At 44.5% G+C, this 24,031-nt stretch overlaps 1 protein-coding gene across 3 annotated transcripts in view; it reads right to left on the reverse strand.

Moving 5' to 3' along the window:
- Nucleotides 1-24,031, reverse strand: part of ATP11A (ATPase phospholipid transporting 11A) — a 941,588-nt gene that overhangs the window by 92,462 nt on the left and 825,095 nt on the right. For all 3 annotated transcript variants that reach the window (XM_086934336.1, XM_086934337.1, XM_086934338.1), the window contains exon 25: nt 13,272-13,407. In XM_086934336.1, coding sequence (XP_086790462.1) covers nt 13,272-13,407 — 136 coding nt within the window. The remainder of the gene's footprint in view (nt 1-13,271; nt 13,408-24,031) is intronic.

Here is a 24,031-nt window from a genome sequence, read left to right on the forward strand (position 1 = left end):
CTCTGCTTGTCTATATCTCCCTGAAGTGGGGGAAACAGCAAGGCCTGAGCAAAATTGTAATTGCGCCACAGTAATTGGAGTGTTTTTGGTCATTTGAAGTATCAAAACGTATGCAAAAGTACAGCTACTATGCCATTAGGCCACATAGCGTGATTTCGGGCAGAAACTTTAACGTGAGATGTATCGTTTGGGTAATTTTTGAATGTGAGGGGATTTCTGATACATTATTTTTAATCTGTGTGGACTTTTCGAGCAATTTTTGAGCACGAAAATACAAATTCGAAGAACAGCAGTGTTTGAATGTGAGCAGCAGTCCTTCAACGTTGGTAGTCAAAAAACATTTCAGGTAGATTTTTTACCCGAGCCAACCATTAGGATCATTTTTAAAGTGAACAGTTACAAACTCGAACATAAGAGATAGTAATTTGAACGTGTACAACTAAAAATCAAATCGAAATCACATTTTTAAATTGAATTTTTATCCAAATGGACAGCTTGGGAATTTTTTGGAGTGTGAAATGCATTGCTCGTAATTACACATAATTCTCCGGCATTCTGTAGTAATTTTACGTAATTACAATACGCAAAATTATACAAAGTAAGGCCACCTCTAGGTACAGCATCTCCACTAGGGTTCTCAGACTCCTGTTCATAATTCAGAAGACCCTCTCCCAGGAAATATCCTCATTCAAGGGCTGTTCTTGCTCAAGTTGAGAAATTAAATTTGACTTTAAAGCAGGATCAGCCCCTGGCAGTCTTTTGTATATGTAAAGGAAGCATCTTTCATGCTTCAAATTCAAGAAGAATATACCTTCTCAGCCTTGGGGAGTTGTTCCACTGCACTCAACAAGTCTAGTAAGAACAATAGTTACTTACCTGTAATCTGTGGTTCTCCAGTATTGGTGTCTTTCATAGATTCACATGCCTGAATCATTCCCCGTCGTCGGAGTGGGAGTCCCACGGTACATAAAAAAGCAATAATATGCCTATAAGAAGCCAAAACCTTGGTAATAACCAACCAGGAAGTAAAGAAGCCCTAAGCTACAGTGTAAAAAACTTCCACACTCATGACCATCCTAATCATTTTGTATATACCAAACTGCAGCCAATCAGGTGACAGCACCCACCAGAATGTTCTCCACAGATGCTCAGGCTCTCAGATTTTCTCGCACAGGAGTGAAACCAACATAATCGCCTGAAGGAGCCTCTGAGGGGAGGTGGGCGGGTGCATGCGAATCTATGAAAGACACCAATACTGGAGAACCACAGATTACAGGTAAGTAACTATTGTTCTTTTCCAGTATTGGGGTGTCTTTCATAGATTCACATGCCTGAATCAGAGTAGATAGTAGTACCAATCATCATGCTCATTAGACACTCCTTGTATCACAGTATACATGCATGCTTTGCAAAAGAGAATAACATGTAAGAATAAGCGTCTAAAAAGAGCATAGAGGAGGTGGGAGAACAGAGACTCACTTTATTAGAAAAGATTGCGAAGAACTGCTCGTCCCACTGAAGTATCTGCATCACTTGCAGCATCCAAACAGTAATGTTTGGTGAAGGTATGCCTGCTGGCCCAAGTTGCCGCTCTGCAAATCTGATGGCGATGCACACTAGCGAAGAGAGCGGTAGAAGAGGAGACCGCTCTTGTAGAATGTGCCCTTGGCAAAGACTGTAGTGGTCTTCCCGCTTGCTGATGACACAGGCTAATCGCTGAGGACACCCACCGGGCTATAGTCTGTTTGGATACAGTGTATCCCTGACGTAGCCTTCCATATACTACAAATAATTGATCTTTTTTCCGTATTGTAGCAGTTTGTTGGAGATAGAACTTGAGACATCTCCTGATGTCTAGGGAATGCAAGGCCTTTTCTGCCGCTGTTTGCGGATTTGGAAAGAATGTCTTTAGAATCACCGGCTCATTAAGATGAAAGTCAGAGGGAACGTTAGGCATGCAACTTGGATTGGTACGCAGTACCACTGAATTTGAAGTGAATTGTAAGAAAGGAGACTTGATCGTGAACGCCTGGATGTCGCAGACTCTCCTTACTGACGTCAGTGCTAAAAGTACAGAAACCTTCCATGAAAGGAACTTGAGATCTACTTTTTGAATAGGTTCAAAGGGGTGACGCATGAGCTGAGCGAGCACCACATTTAAGTACCAGGATGGAGGTGGACGTCGAACAGGAGGAAACATTCGGAATAATCCTTTAAAAAATTGCTGAATTATTCTTGCTGAATAAAGAGAAGTAGAGCCATCCTGACGGAATCTTGAAATGGCTGCCAAAAATACCTTTAGAGTGGAATGAGATAAACCCGATCTAGGCAAATGAAGAAAGAATGGCAAGATCTGTTCTGGTTTAGCATGGATCGGATGTAGATTGGTAGAGTGACACCAGGCACAGAACCTTTTCTATTTGAGTTTGTAAGTCTTAATCGTGGCCGGCGCTCTAGCATTGGCTAGAACCTCTTGACAATCCGCAGGCCGAATTCAATGTGTTGAGGAGTCAAGCTGCTAATTTCAAGGAAGCTGGATCGGGATGGCAAATTTGACCTTCCTGTATGGTCAGGAGATTCGGTATTGGTGGCAACTGAATGGGATTGCACTCTGAGAGGAGGAGAAGCTCGGTGAACCAATATTGTCTCTCCATCTTCCGGATGACTCTGGGAACCAACGGAATTAGAGGAAAGGCGTATGCATATATCGGAGTCCAGTTCATCTAAAGCGCATCCCCGCACAAGTTCTTGTGGGGAATCCAGCTTGCAAAGTGTAGGCATTTGCGGTTCTGATTCGTTGCAAACAAATCCAGTTCGGGGTGACCTCACTCTCGAAAGACTCGGTCCAGAGTCGGTTGATGGATCTTCCACTCGTGATTGGATATTGCAGACCGGCTGAGGGAGTCTGCTAGCACATTGGAGATCCCTGGAACGTAAACCGCTGACAGATTGATCTTGTGATCCAGGGCCCAATTCCAAATCTACTGTGCTTACTGAGATAGTAGGGCCGACCTCGTACCCCCTTGTTTGTTTAAGTAATGCATACTTGTTGTATTGTCTGTGCAAATCAGAAACGTGGATCCCTTGATGACTGTCAGAAAAGACTTCAGGGCTAGAAAAATGGCTCGCAGCTCTAGCAGATGTATCTGCCACTTACTCTGTTGCACACTCCATTTTCCGTTTACTGTCATTCCCTGAAGGTGAGCGCCCCATCCTTCGAGCGAAGCATCTGTGGTGATGGTAAACCTTGGCACTTCCGTCAGGAATGCACATCCCTTTTGCAAATTGTTCCTTTGCATCCAACATTGAAAGACGTCCCTCATACGAGGAGTTATGTTGATCATGTCATCGAACGACCCCGAAACCTGCACCCATTGGAGACTGAGCTCCTCTTGTAAGGGTCTCATTCTGAGACGACAGTTGGGTATCCGAGGGATGCAGGAGCAGATCATCCCTAGGAAAGATTTGAACATCCGAAAGGAAACACACTCTTTTTGTAGTAGTAGGCGAGCCATCTTGTAGATTTTGAGCTGCCTTTCTTTTGAAACGAAAGCCTGAGTGAGCTGAGTGTCTAATGTAGCTCCCAAGAAAGTGTCCTTCTTTATGGTTTGCAATGCTTCATCTACATGCTGGCCAAAGAGAAACTCCCCGTCATAAGGCATATCTATGATTTTAGCCTGAACCTCTTGGCGGAAGGATGTTGATTTCAGCCAACCTTGCCTTCTCAGCACTGCTGCACCCGCCAATTGCCTGAAACCAGTACCTGCCACATCTACTGCTGCATCAATCATCTCTGCAAAGGTACACTCCCCTTCATGCAATATTTTCCTGGCTTCAGATCTTTCAGGTTCCGGAAGCTTTTCGATATATGGTGATATATCCGACCACATCTGCCTATCGTATCTCCCTAATATCGCTAGGGAGTTTGCAGCACGGACAGTAGTTGCAGCTATAGTTGAAACTTTCTTGCCAATAGAGTCCAGGCGTCTGCAGTCCCAGTCCGGTGGAGCGGTAACCTGTGAAGATGGATTTCTGGCTCGTCTCTGAGCCGCTTGCGTGACGACTGAATCCGTTTTTGACTGTCCTATAAGGCATGCTGGCGAAGTGAGAGGTGCCTTATATTTTTTATCTACGGGAGGCAAAACTGCAGGGAGAGAATTTGGTGTTGACATTATCTTTAGACCCTCTCTATTATTGGAATTGTCTTCACTTGTTTAGGTTGATCTTTAAAATCATACAGGAAACAGTCATCCTGTTTTGTTTCCATGGAAATTAGAAATCTTTTTGTTGCTCTTTCAATGATGAGATGGAATCCTCCGATATCTACGGGCGGAGAGTCCGCAGCAGGTGGCCAGTCGGAGAAGGGGTTTGTGTTTGATATTCGTCCCACTCCGACAGCACAGAGTTATCATCCACTTCTCCTTCTTCCCTGTCTTTTTCAGAAGTGGCATCCTCCTGTGCATGGTGGGATGGTATTGGCGAAGGAGGGACTGTAGATCGCATTTCTGATGCTGGCAACGGAGAAGATTGCCTTGGAGGTCTAAACGCTGCCGTAGAGGCTTGAGGCATAGGCGTCGAAAGGTGTGATTCACCCGATTCAGATGGTGGAAACCGGCGATAGTAGTCGTTCAACATATATTGTAAGTTGTTGAGGAGATCTAACGGCATGTGTGCCGTAGGTACCGAGGTAGGAGCCCGACTTGTAGGCACAAGGAACTGTTCTTCTTCTTCTTGATCCTCATCCTGATACTTTATAAGCAGCTCAGATGGACTCCTAGCTGCGCGAAACCGCTCATCCTCATCAGATTGTTCTTCATCCTCCTCAGAGTCTAATAGTTGCTCAGGCAACTTCAACGGGGAAAGAACTGCCAAGGAGGAGCCCCGTCTTTCCAATAAGGAAGCTGTTGTAGACGGCGAAGCTAAGGAGACTGCAGCCGGCGCAGCAGACCAAACTTGTAGCTCTTTGAGAGAGGAGGCGTTGACGGTACAACCGTCAACGGAGAAGGAGTAAAGACAGTGGTCGTCGACGGGACAGTAACTTTCGTCGACGAGGCAATCATCGCCGACGATGTCTTCGACGACAAGGTAGTCTTTGTCGACGATGCGTCCGTCAACGTCGATGTAATCTTCATCGACGATGAGGTCGTCGACGGCCAGGTGATCTTCGTCGACGAGGAATCCGTTGACGAAAGTCATCCCGTCGCGCCGTCGAGGTGTGCTTCGACGACGATGCGCTCGTCGACAGGACCTTCATAACTCTCGTCGATGATGGGGCTTCGACGGTCGATGGCATTATCTTCGTCGAAGAGATTGGTCGAACCGACACTGAGACCAGCGTCGACGGGGAAGAAGCTGAAGACATCACCATCTTAGGCTTCGGCGATGAGAAGGTAACCGTCAACGTTGAAGATGCGTCGACGATAATAATCGTCGACAGAGAAGCCGTCGTCTACGCTGCCGTCGACGAAGTCATTTTTTGAGGTAAAATTTTTTGTGACAGTCTTTTGGAAGATAAAGACTTTCCAGACTTTCTCGGGGGCGTACAAGGTCCAGATTCAGTAGGTGGAGATGCCTTTTTTGAGGTAGAAGTAGAAGGCACGCCAGAATCCTTGGAGGAATGGGCTTTTCTCTACACCTTTGCCCCAGGAGAAGATACCTCTACCTCAGCTTTCCTATTTCTAGAGGACATAGTTGACCCGAGGCTATACTTCCTACCTCAGAAAGGGGGTTATCCTGGTCCTTGATCTTCTGCAGGCACAGTGGAAGGCAACCTTCCCTGTCTCTGAGGGTCTTCTGAGGAAAGGTCCTGCAGAGATAACATTCCTTTACCTCATGGTCTGGATACAGGCAATAAATACATTTCTTGTGGGGATCTTCCTTAAAAAGCCTAAGCTTCCCACAAGATTCATAAGGTCTGAAGAGGGATTTAGAAGATGACATCTTTATTTAGGAAAAAAACAGCAAATGTTGTGAAGTACTGAGCAGGGCTCAGGGAGACTTCCTTCACACGACATGCGGTAGAAAATCTGAGAGCCTGAGCCTCTAGCGAGAACATTCTGGTGGGTGCTGTCGCCTAATTGGCTGCAGTTTGGTCTATACCACATGACTAGGATGGTCATAAGTGTGGAAGTTTTTTTCACTGTAGCTTAGGGCTACTTTACTTCCTGGATGGTTATTACCAAGGTTTTGGCTTCTTATAGGCATATTATTGCTTTTTTATGTACTGTGGGACTCCCACTCCGATGACGGGGAATGATTCAGGCATGTGAATCTATGAAAGACAACCCAATACTGGAGAATCCCAGACCCCACCTCCTTTATAGTATGGCTAGGGATTATATTAAGATTAGAAGTACGATAACACATTAATAAATTCCCCTACATTCAGAAAACTAGCACAAAATATATACAAAACAGCATCAATGATTCACTGGGACATCTCAAAGCTCCTTATGATATGGTGTCCGAGGATACTCTTTACAGAGTTTAAGCAAGATGAAATAACCAAACTGGAATAAAAAATCCAGCGATCCTGAGATATAAATGATCATTTTCATTGATCCTGGACGCATTGCTTTGTTTAATAAAGAGAAAACATTGTAATAAATACATCTATTACATGATTTTATAATATGATCTGACATATTTTAAATATTATATTGAAAATTCTTAAGTGTTCTGATTAAGTGAAAGATTTGATAAAAAGCAAAGCCATTACAACAAATCTGCATTACAACACAGAGCATTGTCCTATATTTTTATCTACTCTTGAATGATTTTCGAAATATATAATTTTAGTCCTGAAAAGGTATATGAATATAGGCATTGCTCAATATTCACAAGGAGTTCCTAAGAACTGAATGAAACATATAAAGATACACTATGCACCACCGTGCTTGAAACTGTATGCTACTAAAGAATCTGGGTCTCTGAAGAAGATGGGTGACCCTTTCTTGGAAGCCAGGAGTATGCACTATAAAAGTGCCCAGGGGTCCGCAGCGAAATTGTGGGCGATGTTTGCTACGCTAGAGCATATCCCTAGGAGAAGATGTAAAAATGATGTAAAAACATCTGATTGTACAAACTGATCAGAACTACTTGCCAATTTTGCATAAGTGCATTTTTGGGCACAAGTGTGGGTGTTAGGAAAGAAAAGTTAAGCATGTAGCAAAACACTTGAGTGAAAGTGTTGGTCAAATAAAAATAGCCATACATTGGGGAGTGCAGGGTTTAAAATAAATCTTCAACTTGTATCAATAGCAGCACACCTCATCAATGCTCCTGCTGTCCCTATAGTCCACTTTACCCTGGAGCAGTGCTCCTGAATCCATTGCATTGTTTCCATACTTAATAAACCAAGCAAACATATTTTTTTTTTTTTTTTTTTAAATTTTTGAAAACCTTTATTGTGCATGAAAAAAAGGACAAATACGGGCCTACAACCGTCAGGCCGGCCACAAAACAGTTGAGCACGAGAGCAAGCAATTTAGACCCCCCCAGCGGTATCAGGCAGTGTAGCAACAAGTAACAGCAGTTACACAATATTGAATCATGCCGCCAAGGAGAAGGAGCAGTGAAGGTTAATTTTAAAAGTTTTTTAAACATAAATCAATAAAATTAAGTCAAGGAGAACTGAGTCCATACAGTCCGCTTACAGTACATACAGGCAGCAATAAACATGGCAATAATGAAACACCCAACAGTTAGGCGGCACAATTCCAAACAACAGGAGCATCAGTCCGCTTCTGCATACCACCCACAGCGCTACCCGCTCCTTAGAACCCTCATTACAGACCCAGAACAAGAAAAGAAAAAATTATAAAAAGGTCATAAATAGGTACCATAGAAATTAACGAAACTAAAACATACCCCCCCACCCTACACACATGCAGAGGCTATGGCCTGCCCCCCCCCCAGCAGAGTGTCTGTCGCCCCATAAACCCGAAATATAGCAAGAAAAGAGAAAAGAGAGAGAAAGAAAGAGAAATTAAAGGCCAAGATCGGAAGAAAGGCATAAAGGAAAAAACGTCTCATTTGACATATAGGGAGGAAGACAAGTGTGCAACCTAGTCTATAACCCCCCAATAATGAAAAAGGTGGGGAGGAGCCAACAATTATCAAGCTCGCTAAGCTAGCGAGCATGGCAGTGGTTAGTATCCCAGACGGGCCCTCAGAATTAAAAGACCTCGCAACAGGTATAAACAAATAGCCCACCTCCAGACCCCCGTGTCGCCCAGGACCAAGATCCTAACAACGAAGACTAGCAAGAGGACATTAGTACTGCGGCCGTAAAAGAAAGAAACCATCGGAGGTGCCACAGTGTTAAGCCGGGGGCAGCAGGCAACCAAAATGGCCGCCTCGAACAATGGAAGACAAAGAGTGAAAATGGACGCCACCCGTTACAGGCAACCCCCAGTCCCAGTAGTCATTATCGGCAAGTCAGACACCCCAAAAATTAACAGAGCCGGTGGCTCGCTAGGTATCAGGATAGTAATTGAGGCTCCGACCGTGCCGTGAACCATAATGCAGCAACACTAAGGAGGCGTCGAGAGCGGAAGCTAAGCGCTATCCAATAGTTCCCAGCCAGCTGGAAGATTCAATGTGTACTCTGCGGGCGGTCCACACATTCCCCCACACAGCAGTGAACATAAGCCCGGAAGAGGGCCAGAAACACTTAAACCCAGACTCCCAGCCCACAACGAATCGCCACCCTGACAGCCACGACCAGCAAGAGACCACACCAACTGCAGCCCGAAAGGAGGAATGATAGCAACAATGCAGCCCCTCATCGCATATCAGGATACAACCAGGTAAGCAATAGAACATAGTGGGAACCTCCCCATCTGCACTTACCCCAGGGCCGCCCGCACATCAACCCCCCATACCTTAAACATGAGTCAGCGACTGCCCCATCAGTTACAAACCTATGCAGGGGAAACCATCACACAGAGCGCATTCAGAAGGTCCAAAATAGTGTTCAAGACCAGGTCTACGACAGCCAGGCAAGCAAAATCAACACAAAGACCCATCAACCCTGGCCCGAGCGTTGAAATCCTCCCAGAAGTGGCCACTGCTGAAAACATGTCGAGAGCAGAACAAAGGGACAAGATGGCCGTCTCCGAGGAAGAAGCAGCAGGAGAGTATAAGGTGAACGCCCCCAGTTACCAATGAAGTGAATGTCAAACAGGACTAGCATCTCAGCACTTACAGGAGAAAGTACACTCGACTGGTGAAAGGGTGAGGCTCCAGAGTAAAAACCAGCAAGGAAGTCTGGTAACTGGGGAGTCAGCAGACAATGCAGCAACATCGATGGCGGAGGCAGAATCTCGGAACGCGGAATGGAGAGAGACATTGTATCCGCAGTCACGTCGGCGGACAAAACCGCAATACTGTATCCCGGGATCCCCAGCTTCATTACAGGCGCCTGCTTAGACATAGTATCCAGTTCGAGGGTAGTTGTAGGCAGCAGGGAATCAGAATGCCTCAGGTGCCTCAGAGCCAGCGTCGCCCCGTCAACCTTCCGACACAGATCACGAGCATTTTGTCGACATATCGACCTGAAATCCGCGATAGCCGCCAGAATATCCCCACAAGTTGGGGCCCGCTGCAGTCCCATGCGTGACAATGTTTGGGTCGACATCTCCGGTCCATCCGGGTGGGGAAGGACAGGCGGGACAGCACATCCAGGGGACAAGGAAGCACTCCTCTCCCCGTCCCTAGAGACCGGCGCCATCTTCGCTTCGTCAATGAGGCAACACTGGGGAGAGAAGGGCGACCCAGGTGTCAGGAAGCTTCAGGCAGGGGCGCCGACAGAAAGCGGCTCACAAAGCCGGACGGCACACTATGAGCGCCCCTTCGCCACTGGTCCGCGAGGCAGTTGCCGGCATAGGTGGCTCCGCCAGCCGGACCCAGTTCAGCCCTCCAGCCGCACAGCAAGAGACACGAAGGGGGAAGGGATCATGTCACCGCATCCATATCCGGAGTGCCCCAGGGTCCGAAAGCGACCCCACCGTCTCCCTCCGTAGGCAGTAGGTCTGCCGTGAGCAGCGACGCCTCCACAGGACGTCTCTCCGGTGCAGCAGCGTCCCGGGCAGCGATCAGAGCAGGGTCCAGGGGGTACAATGGCGGACGGCTTGCGCGTCGATATCTCCCTCCACACGGCAGATAGAGACCTCGGAGGAACGCGGGTGCAATCAGTGCGTTCATTCCATCGTGTCACCGCAAAAATCACTCAGGATGGATAACAGGATACCGGTGCGGGAGTAGGAGGCTCGCGGAGCTGGGAGCCTACACGTCCGTCCTGTCGGCCATCTTGGCTCCTCCAGCAAACATATTTTTAAGCCAGTAATCTCTTCCCATGTGTGCTTATCTAAGAAAATAGAGGCAACTACCGTGAAAACATTGAGTAGCGGAATAAATTACAGTTCAAAACTATTTTCACAGCCTGGGAACACTTTAAATATATAGGACAACAAATTGGAAAAATAAAGAATAGTTTGGAAACCTCAGTCTAAGGCAGTCTTCCATGCTGGCCCATTCAATGAACTATGTAAGAGCTCTTGGTTATTATTACAAAGACATGATCCTTACACATGGCTGCTATGGAAACCTTTCGGGATATGGATCTCTGGAGCAAAACCCAAATGGAGCATTTTGGTACTAACTGCTGTCTTATAAACAATGGGTATTGCTTTTCATATCCCTCCTTCTCATACCACTAACATGATTTATCTTATCCCATTAATATTTCACATCTGTAAAAGGGACTACATTGCACAAAAGGAACAGCTCTGTAAAAGAACGTTTGTCATGTACCTACATTAACTTCATAATTTTGACATAAAAGGTCTATGTAGAACATATAGGTTTGTATGTTACCCCTCTAAACTTCCAAAGCCACTCATGAGAAAGGTTCAGCTGAAAGTAATTTCAAAGACCCTGCGAGTATTACAGAGGGTGGTAGATAGATTTGGGGACTTGTTTAAAAAAAAAAAAAGAGGTCTGGTGATATACTTTGGCAAACCAAAGTTTATGGCTGTAAACCCACATAAATAATTTACTCGTTCTATCTTTCTGCAAGGTACACTTCTAAAAAGAGTATCTGAGTTTAATTACTTGGGTACCATATTAACAAAGAATATGTCTTGGGCACAGCAGACGAGGAAAAGTAAGCTGAGTTTGACCCATCATGCGGCGGCCATCCTCAGACCTTTTAAAGCTGCAAATGTCAAAAGGATGTCACCTGTCCTAAAAGTATATAGGGCTAAGGCGGAGGCCAGTGTTTTATATGGGGCAGAGATTTGGGATGTTCTAGCGTAAATGATCTTAGCAGAGCAGAAAATCAATTCATGTATACATTGGTAAATCTGAAAATAAATAACCCCCTTGTCCCACTATTCCATGACTCAGGGCTGCAACCGGTGTCTCAAATTGTTAAACTGAGGGCCCTCTTTCTTTGGTGGAGACTAGAGCATACACCTGTCCCAATCGAGTAATATTTGTCATTCAGAGAAATAGTCACCCTGGATAAATCTCACATTATCAAATGGGTGACTTTCATCAAGGATACACTGACAGCCCTTGGTCAGGGAAAATATTGAGGTTTTGACTCTCCACCACTATCCAGAGAGGTGCTGAAAGAAGCATATTGGAAATGGGTTACTGAAATGGAACTTTAAAAGTCACAATCATGGCTCCTTGATAGATGCTATTCTGCTTACTAAACCGCATTGTGCCTTTGAGCCCTTTCTTGATTTCCTGTTGACCCCACAGGATAGATCTTTGTTTCTCTAATTACAATATGGTATATTGCCTATTTTGTTGTTCACTGTAAAGTGGCAGCCTCAGTCTCTTGTTGGTGACCCTTGCCCTGTTTGCTATGGTATGGAAGAGACCCTAGCATATCTCTTCTTTTTCTGTCCAGGTTACATCCGGCCAAGAAAGAAATTTTTTTTTCCCATATGTAGGTTGACGGGAAGCTGGTGGCACTATACCTCACTTAGGCTACTGAACACAAAAACTAGAGAAGCTATAGTTTGCGCAGTAGCCAAATACTTGAGATGGTGCTGGGCTATTCAGGCTACAGCCTTAGGAACATGAGAGCTCAAACTAGTAGTGATACAAACTGTTTGCATTACAATGTGAATAGTCACTAAACTGTGGCGTATCAAAGTATAGTGGATTTTTGGCTATTGTAATGTTGCTTTTATAACTGTGTGGCTAGTATGGTTTTTAGTTAATGCATCTTAAATGTATTGTTCAAATTGTATTATGTATTTTATTTATGGATCAGTATATTCATGTTATTCTTCCAATCTTAATCAACGTTTTACCGTTCATTTAATTTTCTTACTAAATAAGTATTAATGTCTGTGTATATACTTTGATGGTTTTAAACAAACTGAATAGAGTCAAATGATGATGATGAAATTACAAAATGGGGTTTGTCTATGGGAGAGAATTCTTAAGAGAACACAAAACATAAGAATCAGATTAAAAATGTACCAACGTGATAAACGCACTAACCCTGCTGAAGAGTTGTGTCTTAAATACATTCCCTAAAAAACACAATTTGGTATATTGAAGCTATGTTAGATGTACACACTGAATACTTGTTTTGAAAACTCTAAACTTTGAAAGAAAATAGCTTTTACAACTTAATTGAAATCAATGGCCTTAAAGCAGTCAATTTAACTCTTAGAACCACTATTTGGGCACCACTCTTGGGAGGGCAACTGTAGAAACACAGTTGCTTAGCTGAAACTCAGGCAGTTGTTTCTAGGGTGCCAGACACCAATAAACCCCCAAACCCCCTCCTTTATGTCTATTAAGTAATAAACTGCCAGAGAGGAGAGGGGATTAAACACAGAATAAAACTGTCAGGAATAAGGAACAACAAAAAGGGTGCAGCCAGTGGGAACATCAGAGTGTAACCAGGCAGGGACACGGAATGCTGAAGTTAGGTTAAAGACCGATATTGTTTTATCCTCTGAATATTTTTTAAAGATAACTAAAAAGAAAGGGAATCAATACAATAAAAATGTTAAATATTTTTCCAAAAAGTTTCAGCACTCTTTATTTTTAATACGAAAAGTAGAAAGTAACAAAAACAAACAGCCCTGTGTCTGGTGTGGCAAACTCAAGAAAACACATCTTTCTTTTACATGAGTTTCGCACCACACTTTTGATTTCATTAGTAGGTAGCAGCGCCCCAAATTATCTCATTTACTATAGGAATACAACAGCAAATGTACAGCAGATTGACCACTCACCTGTCCATTGCTGGTTATCGTTACACTGTCAAACAAGAAATATGCACCAAAGAAAAATACCACTGCGTCAAACAGTCCAAGGAATGTCCAATAAATGAACAACCGCCAGCGGAGAAGTGCATTCTTGGCAATATCTCTGTAAAATAAATAGATATTCCACTCATGAGGATCTAAAAGCACAGTGCTGGGCAGACAAAAATGTTACTGTCATCTATTGTGAGCAAAAAGTACTTCCCTTTAACTTAAATTCTCCAACCTTAGTATCCTTCAGAGATTTACTGGCTTTGATCATTTCACGTTGTGGAGTCAGGTGTTCCACAGTATAATTACAATAGCAATAAGTTCACATTTACACAGAAACGCAGAGGAAAACCTCCACTGCAGTAGCCTCTTCCCCTCATTCGAAAGGACCCAAAGTCCAGTCAATGAGGTGCAAGCACACTGAACTCCTCGATTCCAGAGGCCACCATACCTCAGATATTCAGTAGCACAATCGTGAAAAGATAAAACTGAAAACCTCTGACCGGGCAGAAGGAATTGTCACATCCTAATCAATGAAACAAAACTGCAGTTACAGGTAAATAACTTATCTTCTTCAGCGTGGTATCGTTCACCTGCTTGAATCAGAATAGCAATCAGTGGGCAATATACACTACAAAACGTTGACAGGTAAAACATTGATTAATTCCGTTGATGAAAGGGGAACAACACTTACTTTAACAAAATACATTACAGAAAACTGCTTTGTCCAAAGCTGAGCCGCTGAACCCTTCCACATCCAGACAGAAGTGCTTCACAAAAGTGTGGCACCTCTTCCATGTTGCCGACCAACAAATAACACAAAGCGCTTACCAGAATACAGTCCCACAGCTGAACCTACACTCCTTGTGGAGTAAGCAGCAGACCAGACAACTCACACGGTGTGACAGTGTGACACACGATATCGGCTCCCATCACACGGTCGCATGATGAGGAGCCGATATTATACGGTGGCAGGGAAATTGAGCTGGAAACTACTGTCATAGTGGATTTCCAGCTCGTTTTCGGAGTCTTTGAACTGCCGACGCCCAATAAGGGATGTGAAAACACCCTAGGATATCCGTCCCAGCCTTAGCAAGCTTTTTTGTTTAGTTTTTGGAGAAGGGGGCTGGGGAGCGGGCAAAAGTGCCTCTTTGGTAGTTCTCGGCACAAGGCCCCGTCCTTCTAAGGACCCACCCTCTCCTCACACGGTGAGATTTTTGTTCAAGTTGGCAGGTATGAAGCAGACACAGAAGTCTTCAGTAGAGACCTGCCCATAAATACCCAAGCTATCAGACTTGTGATTCTTTTTCTAGAAATTGACTTTCTTCTTTGAAGATGGGCAACGGCTATGAAATATTGGTCTGATTTCCTTAAAGATTTAGTTATGTCAAGGTAAAATTTCAAACACCTTTGAATATAGTGACTAAATACTTCTCTTAGCAAATGACGAATTTAGAGTATGGATGATAAGCACTCTATCAAAAACAGGATAGATATCCAATACTCCTTATTAGTAGAGCATTATCATATAATGCACTTGTATTAAGGTGAAAGGGATATCTATCAAATATGCAACAAAGTAAATGTATGCCAGACTCTAAGACTCAAGTACAAAAGGTTTGTTTAAAGGAAAAACAGATGATACCTTTGACATAGATTTTTAGATTTGTCCTTGAAATAGCCCCTCTTTGTGGAAGCTTAAATATGCTTATTTTATAGTGAATGTTTTTATCTCACTTACTGCCCAGGCTGATGTTAGGGCCCAAAGAAATACTGTCTTCCATGTAATATGCTTAATATCTGCTCTATTTATGTGCTCAAATGGTAGCTTCACGAGCAGAGCAAGTACTATGTTCAGCTCCCATATTGAGGATGGGCACCTTTTTGGCAGAATGCTCTAAAAAGCCTTTGCTTGATGAATCTAGAAGCTAGCAAGTCAGAATAGTCTGAAGCGCGCTGAATCCTTGATAAGGCTGCCAGGTGTACTTTTATGGAAGAATGTTTAAAGCCAGATTCGGCCAAATGTAATAAGGACGTACTATGTGATTCTGAGGGTGAAAGATGAAAACATTTGACGCAGCACCAGAATTAGAATCTCTTTCTTTTGTCTAGTTAAATTTAAATTACTGAAAGGCATTTGGCTTGATGCAGGATTGCTCTACATTCTGATTAGAAATCTAGATGAGAGAATTTCTTATAATCAGAAGTAATGCTGTCAAATTGAGATATCCCAAATTGTGATTAAAAACCTGGCCTTCCTCTTTGGAAAGCAGATCGTGCTTGTTGCCCAGATGATTGCATGGGTCTTCTGGTAGAGGGAGATCTGTAAACCAATACAGGAGATGGCACACCTGTGCCACTAGGATCACTAGGCACATTTTTTTCTTCATCTTTCTGATTACCTGTGGAATGAGGGGAAAAGCCAAAAAGACATAAGCAAATATCCTTAACCAGGTAATGGAAAACACGTTGACCCTGTGCGACACTACTTGCTAAAAAAGAAGCAGCATTTCTTGTTCTGAGGCTGTTCAAATAAATCCAGTGCCCAATGTCCCCACCCATGAAAGTTTATGTTCTTTAGATCTTGGTTCAATTTCTATTAGTGAGTTACATTTGCTGTTCTGCTGACTGCGTTTGCCCATGTTTTTGTCTGCTCCTGGAACATGCTCGCTGATAGTGAGAGGCTGTGACTCATGGCCCAGTTCCATTAATCTTGAGACTCTTCTGAGAGAGCTAGTAACTCGGTTCTGCATTGTTGTTTACATAGATCATGGCTGTAATATTGTCTGACCTCCTAAGAACTAAAGGGTTGCTCAACTTTAAAAGAAATACTGAAGGCCTCATCTGGCTACTTTGAGTCCAGAACATTCATATGAAGTCGTTTTTTTAATCTTGGACTAATGTTTTCTGGCTTACAGGTCTCACAAATGAGCTCCTCATCCTTTTAAAAATGAGTTTACTGTTATAATTGTCATAACTTTCACCATTGTCAAGGATACGTTCAGCCAAAAGGGCAACCCTGCTGGCTTAATTGGATTGCACATTCCACCATTGAAGAGCGTCTTTAATTCTGCTCTTGATTTGGATTTGATACTTGAAAGATCCAGACACCTGAGGCCATTTTGTATCCAGCACCTTTTGCAAAGTACACAGGGTGTAGTAAGAAACCAGTAAGTAGGACAAAGACATCATATCCCTGAAAGGGACATGAAGCAGTGAACTGCTGTGCTTTTCAATCGTTGAAATTGTGATATGGGGTAGTGCAACTTCCGAACTTTATCCTCTGATGGATACGTTTTCCCTATTGATGTATATAGGATTGTACATAGAAACCAAATGTGCCTGATAGGCATCAACAGAGACTTTGACATGTTGCACATGAGACCCAGAGATCGAATCAAGATACTGGCATACTTTTGTCGAAGATTTTGCTTTTTGTGAGGTCATGCGTTAACAGCCTATCGTCTAGATATAAAAAAAAATTGACCTTTTTCCTATAAAAGAAAAAAAAACAAAAAAAAAACGCTACAGGAACCTTCCACTTTGAAAAGATCCTGGGTGTCAACTGGAAACTAAATGGTTGGCATTTATTGGTATATGAAAAGTAGAAGCGCGCTGCAAGCTCAATGGTGTTATGCATTCGCCATCCCGATGATCATTCTGAAAGATTGTATGTGGTTTGTGCAGTGTATGTTAAGCTGTCGGAGGTGCAAAATGGGTCGCCATTCTTCCAACTCTCTCCATTTAAATAAAATCGGGATTATAAGCCTTTTAATTAGCTGGAATTTGGGGAGAGATTCTGTTGTTTCTTTGGTAATCATAGGAAAAATCTCTCCTTGTAATGATGATGAGAGGTTTTCTGAAGTGGGGGTAGGTGAAAGCCTTCTCAGGAAGTCAAGTGTATGACCATACCGGACCACATTTAAGACCCATCTGTTCCCAGTAACAATAGAAAGCCAAAATCCTTCATTCCACTAAACTAAATAGAGGGGACAAACTATTGGGAGTAGCCGTGCCCGAGTCTTGTCAGTGCTTTCGTGATAAGCCCTGTTTAAATTGACCTCTGCCTTCCTTATGGGAGTATTGTTTGCCATAGGAAGAGGATGTGGCCAGTCTTTGTTACTGCGGTTGGAAATATGGCTGGCGAAAATTAGGTAACTGTTATGTTGGTACGATGGGGACCTTGGCAGATGAAAACCACCTTTAAATGTTGTTATACCCCTGCCTCTTGCATCCTGAAAAGGAGCCAAAATCTCTGATGCAGAATACCCAGAGATCAGGCAGTGTCCGATGTTATTGTATGTAGAGCTTCAGCAACATGGCGTTCTAACAGGTGCTCTAACGTAGAGGGCATATCAACTATGCAGTGATGTAGCTCAGGTCGGAAAGCTGCTGACCGTAGCTGACCTGGACATCTTAGAGCAGTAGCTCCTGCTTAATGCACGAAACCTGGAGTTACTAAATCCAGCCCTCTGTCTCTCAGAGCCACTGGTGCTTCCCCCCCTCTCTTAGGATGCCTTTCATTGCCTCCTTTATATCTTCTGGAGGAAGATCTGAATACAGCACCACTTCTGTCCACATCTTTCTATCACAATGGCCTAATCACTAGCAGCCTTCATGGAAGTCGCTACTAGCGTGGACACCCACTTTCCAATTTTTTAATTTTTTTTCCTTCCCTGTCAGGAGAGGAGAGCAGGGAGAAGTGGGGCAGTGTAACCTTTGTTGTGCTGCCTTCTTCACTACAGAGTCAGCTTGAGGGTGACCAGTCAGACAAGCTAAAGTATTATCTGGCGCCTGATATTTTTTATCAAGACAAAAGACCTTGCTGGACAGATGCAGTAGCTTGCATTTTAGTTACTTCTTCTTGTCAAATAAAGTCAATACTGGGTATTAGTTTGAAAGATTTCTTAGGTGCATTCTTGCAATCGTATAGTAAACAGTTCATTTCTGTAAATGTCCCAGGTAACTGAAACCTTTTGGAGGCTCTCTCTACCAGAGAATGGTAAAAAGCAATGCCCTCTGGCAAAGAATCCACATGGGGTTGAACAGGTTTTAAAGGCTCATCAGACTGATCCAAAGGATCAGCAGTTGTCCATGCAGGTAACAGTGGTGGCGCCGGGTAAGGGGATTTCGAGGGACGATGCAGAGGGAAAATTGATTAATGATTTAATTTTCCCTCTGTATCGTCCCTCGAAATCCCCCCTTACCGGCCCCACTGCTGTTATCTGCATGGACTGCGGCGGCAAAGGATGCACCATGATTGTCACATCCGATGTATTTTTATTTTGCAGAGGATCTGGTGGTGGCAATAGAATAGATTCAGCTGGAGGTTGAGGTTCTTTGCAAGGACACTGTCCCTGATCTTGGTCACTTAGCAGGAGAATGTGGCTGAGATGGAGGTGGGGTGGTGACAGGAGTTTTGGAAACCTGGCACAAAAGTCTGACATCTGATTAATTCAATGGTGAGATTGTAGAGCTCATCATATGACCAGTCGTAATGAGGACGACCATACCTCCAGTGTGATTTGTCACCACCATTGTCATCTTAATGAACATGTTACTTACCTTTGGTAACCTCTTATCTGGTAGAGACTTTATGAAGCCACAGGTTCCTTACCGTAGAATATTCTTCAAGGTCAGACTGGCTAATGAAATTTTCAAGAGATATCCATGACCATTACATGGCGTTGTTCGGAATCACGTCTTCGGCGTTGTCCACGCCTGATGTGATGTGCGCAGTACCCATATTGGTGCCACCCCAGCAAACTGATGTCATTTTCTTTTTGCGACTTTCCACACGAGGAAGGCCGAACCACGTGGAACACTGACAACTGGTGTGAATTTCAAAGGCCCTTATAAAGGTGACCCTCACAATGTAATCAGTACGCAAAGCAGGGAGGATGGGATGGCCGGTAAGGAATCTGCGACTACATAGAGTCTCTATAAGATAAGGCGTTAGTGAAGTTAAGTAACTAGTTCACCTGATGGAGACTTCTAGCCGCAGATTTGGTACCTTAGAATAGATGGATCCCCAAGCAATGCCTCCCCGAAGGTGGGTCTGCAAAACTAATTAGACCAAAAGTCCTGCAGGACCAAACGAGAAAAGTACCCATCATGACAGGCCTGACTTTCCAGGCAGTAGTGTTTTGTAAATGTATGTAAAGATGCTCACATAGCTGCCTGATAGATGTCGAGGACAGGGACTCTGAGAGCCAACGCAGTGGTCACAGCCACGGCTCTGGCAGAATGAGCATGCAAGTCCCTAGGGGGTTGCTTTTCGGCCAATGCGTAACAGATCTTCATGCAGAGGACTCTCCATCATGAGATGATCCGTTTCTGCATGCCCTTCCCCTTCTTAGTTCCAACATATCTTACGGAGAGTTGATCATCCACCCGGAACTCATTGGTACGATCAAGGTAGAACGACAACACTCTTTTTGGGTACTGGCAGTGGAGTCTCCCCTCTTCTTTATTACGCTGAGGCGGAGCAAAGAAGGTAGGCAAGGTGATATTTTGGTCTACATGAAAGGATGTAACTATCTTTGGAAGGAAGGAGGCATGTGTTTGAAGGACCAGCTTGCCTGTGTAAATGGTGGTATAAGGAGGGTGCACACAAGCTGCCTGCAGTTCGCTAACACTCCCAACTGATATTATGACCACTAGGAAAGCTGTCTTTATGGTTAGCAACCACAGTGGGCAGTTATGCACATCAGAAAATTCTGAACTAAGTTGAAGCCCCATTTTGGCATGATGAATAGCCTGGGAGGAAACATGTGTTGGAGACCGATAAGGAACATAGTCACAACAGGTGACTTGAACAAAGAAGGTTAATCTGGTAGCTGCCAACATGCCAAAGTGGCTGATAAGGAGCCTTTAACTCTGCCCAGAGTAGAGCCATGCTGGGCCAAAGAGAGAACAAATAGTAAAACCTCAGAAAGGGGTGCTGAGAGCGGGTCGATGGACTTGGATGCACACCATGCCACAAATTTGTCACAGCAGCAGGAGCATACAGTCTTGGTCGAGGGACCCCAAGTGGCGAGAATAATATCACAGACTTCAGGAGGAAGGTTGAAAGATGTCAACTGTCACTGCTCAATCGCCACGCATAAAGGTGGAGGGTGTGCATGTTCGGCTGTGGGACCATGACCTGTTGCTACGACAGAAGATGCTACTGAAGTGGCAGCCTGACATGAGCATAGATGCTCATGCTCAATATCATGGGAAACCTGACTCTCCATGCCCAATCAAGAGTCACAAGAATGATTTGGGCACAGCCATTGCTGATCTTCTTAAAAACTCTGGGCAGTAGTGGTTTCAGCAGAAAGGCATACAGGAGGCCAGAACTCCAGACAAAACAAAAAGCAACTCCAAGCAAAACTCGCCTTGGAAACTCCAGCATGCAGCAGTATTGAGGAAGAAGTTTCTTACCTTCGTTAATGGCATATTTGGTTTAGACTATCTAGCCGGAGTTTTCTTGCCTTAGAATTATCCCCAAGCGTCAGTCTGGATCTGGAAATTTTCATAGGCAGTAACCCTGTGTGCAGGTAGGTGGCATTGTTTGGCTCAGCGTGGCATCCTCAGCATAGTCTGCGCTTGAAGTGAAGTGCGCAGTGCTTATACAGGCACCACCCCAGCGAGATACTGTCAATCTCTTTTCTCATCTTTCCACTCCAGTTGCCCAGAACCACTAAGAACATTTACTACTAAAGTGTGGAACTAGGACCCAGACAAGGGAATAGCCATGTACCTAGAAATCAGGTCGCAGAGTGGAGAGGATGGGTGGGTCAGTAAGGAATCTGACTAGATAGAGTCTCTACCAGATAAGACGTTACCGAAAGTAAGTAAACTGTTCGTCTGATAGAGAATTCTAGTAACAAAATCCTTACCTTAGAATAGTTACCCAAGTAATAACTTTCCAGAGGAAGGTCTGTGAACCGGATTTAGACCAAAACATCCTACAGGACCGAACGGGCAAAGTGCCCATCCCGACAACTGTTCAGGCAGTAGTGTTTGGTGAACATGTGCAGTGAGCCCCTTGTTGCCGCCTGGCAGATGTCCAGTACCCGAACTCCATGTGCTAATGCAGTAGACCAAGCCTCTGCTTTGGTGGAATGAGCAAGCAAACCCTTTGGGGGATTGCTTCTTGGCCAGTGCGTAGCAGATCTTAATGCAGTGAGCAATCCATCAGGAGATGATTCATTTCTGTTCTCTTCCTTAGAAGTGATGAGGCAGAGCATAAAAGTGATGGACAGCCTACGTGGAACTGGATGACTACCTTCGGCAAGAAGGATGCTCGAGTCCGAAGGACCAGTTTGACTGGGAAAAAAGAAATGTACAGAGGATGAGATAACAGCGCCTGCAGTTCCCTGACCCTCTGGGCAGATGTAATTACCACCAGAAATGCTGTCTTGATGGTGAGGTAAACAACAAAAAGAAGTGCTAATACTGATTCATTATTCAAAACTGTTTCTCCATAGATGCATAGACCACAAGACAATGCCTCTGAAAGCTCATAAGTAGCTTTTTATTCAAATATACAATTATTTTAATCACATAAATTCACTGCATTAAAACCAAAAGAACACGCAATGGGGATAAATATGGACACAAGGACTGGTGAAAAATCCAATTGGATTGACAAACATTCATTCACTCTCACAAGCTCACTCATTCAATATCATATCCGACACATTCAACCTACTGGGTGCAAACACAAGGGGAACTAAATAGACCACTTGAGGGGGCACCTGGACGGCCAAACCAAACTATTTACACCCTTAATTTTTCTTATATACACCCTACACAAAATTTAGACAAACTGATCAACTAATGGAATCTTCACAATGATTAGGTGTAACTTAACCAAAACTAATTGGCAAAAAACTGTTTGGCAGAACCGATGGTCTACGCATTTTGAATCCCTTGTCTTGATGGCGAGGAGCCTAAGAGGGCAGGTATGAAGTGGCCGAGAGGGAGCACATTTTAGAAAGGTAAGAACCACGTTATGTGTCACTGAGACATAATAAAGAGAGCTGGAGGAAACATGTCCTGCAGACCTTTAAGGAAGCTATTTAGAATAGTGGACTTGAAGAAGGGGGCTGATCTGGCAGCCACAGAAAGGAGTTAGGAGATCCTACCAAAAGGACAGCCTGATCCGGGGACCGATTTACATGCTCAGCAGCTTGGGATGCCAGACTCTCCAAGCCCAGTCCAGAGCCACAATGAGGACTTGGGCCTGGTCGTTCCTGACCTTTTTGAGAGCTCCGGGCAGAAGTGGTATTGGCAGAAAGGTGTACAGAAGGCCCAAAGCTCCAAACAAGACAAAAAGAGTCTCAGAACGACAGCCGCCTTGGAAACTCAAATGTTCAGAACTGCTCACACTGCATGTTCTCACCGTGGTTAGCAGATCTAACCAAGGCTCTCCCCACTGCTGAAAGAGACCTTGCACCACCTCCGGGTGGAGACGCCATTGGGGATCTTTTAAGCATCTTCGGCTGAGGGTGTCCACTCTGATGTTCAGAGAGTCCGCCAGGTGTAGAACCACTAGGGAAATGCCATGACGTTCCACCCATGGCCAGTGATGCAGGGCCACTTGACAAAGGGTCCACAATCACTCCCTCCCTGTTTTTGTAGTACCATATGCCAGTGGTTTTGTTCATAAACACCTGCACTAGACTTCCCCTGACTGAGGGGAAAAAAGGATTTCAATGCCAATCGGATCGCCTTAAGCTCCAACAGGATTGTGGAGAGTCCAGACTCCACTGCAGACCAGTCCTATAATCTCCACCACTCCGATGGCCGCCCCAGCCCAGGATTGATGCATCTATCACTGAAGTCAACTGCGGCTGGGGAAGGGAGAGCGGTCTGCTGCTGACCCAATCAAGGTGAGCTGCCACTGCAGGTCTTTTACAGTTCCCTCCGAGACTTGACCATGTTGAAGAGCATGCCCTGATTCTGTGCACACTGGAAATTTAGGTCCCACTGCAGAGCCTGCATATGCCAACTGTTATAAGTAAGTATCAAGATGCAGAAAACCATTAGGCCCAACAGGATAGAGGCTGAAACATTGGTATCATAGCCCAAACATCCCAGACTCATCATTCAGAAGGATAGGCCCGAAACTGCGCTGTGTCCAGAATGGCTCCAATGAAAGGGAGCATCAGGTGTGACTATGGCACGTTTATAATGAACTCCAGCCAATGCAGGATGTCTGCTATAGTTTGGAGGAGGGGGTGAATGCCTGGGGCTAGCCCGCCTTCAACAGACAATCATTGATGTAGAGGAAGACTGGAACCTCAGATGTACTGCAACTATTGCATCACTTTCGTGAACACGCTAGGGGCACTGGTGAGGTCGAAAGGGAGCTCTGCAAACTGGAAGTGCTCTTGGCCCCCTGTAAACTGCAGGTAACACCTGTGGACAGTCAGGACGGGAATGTGGAAATATGCGCCCTGCAAGTCCAATGCTACCATCCAGTCTCCAATGTAGACAGGACTTGAGCTAATGTGAGCATTTTGAACTCCTCCTTTTTCAAGAAGAAGTTGAGAAGGTGCAGGTATAGAATAGGACGTAGGACTCGGTCCTTCTTGGGAACCAGAAAGTAGTGGGAATAGCAATGACGACCTACTTCCCATGCCGGTACCTTCTTGATAGATCCCTTGGTCTAGAGAGCCAACACTTCCTGACAGAGCAAGGAGAGAAGATCCTCTGTCAGCCGGTTGGGTAGAAGGGTGTCTAGA

Source organism: Lissotriton vulgaris, chromosome 8 (assembly GCF_964263255.1).
Source record: "Lissotriton vulgaris chromosome 8, aLisVul1.2, whole genome shotgun sequence".
Classification (NCBI taxonomy): domain Eukaryota; kingdom Metazoa; phylum Chordata; class Amphibia; order Caudata; family Salamandridae; genus Lissotriton; species Lissotriton vulgaris.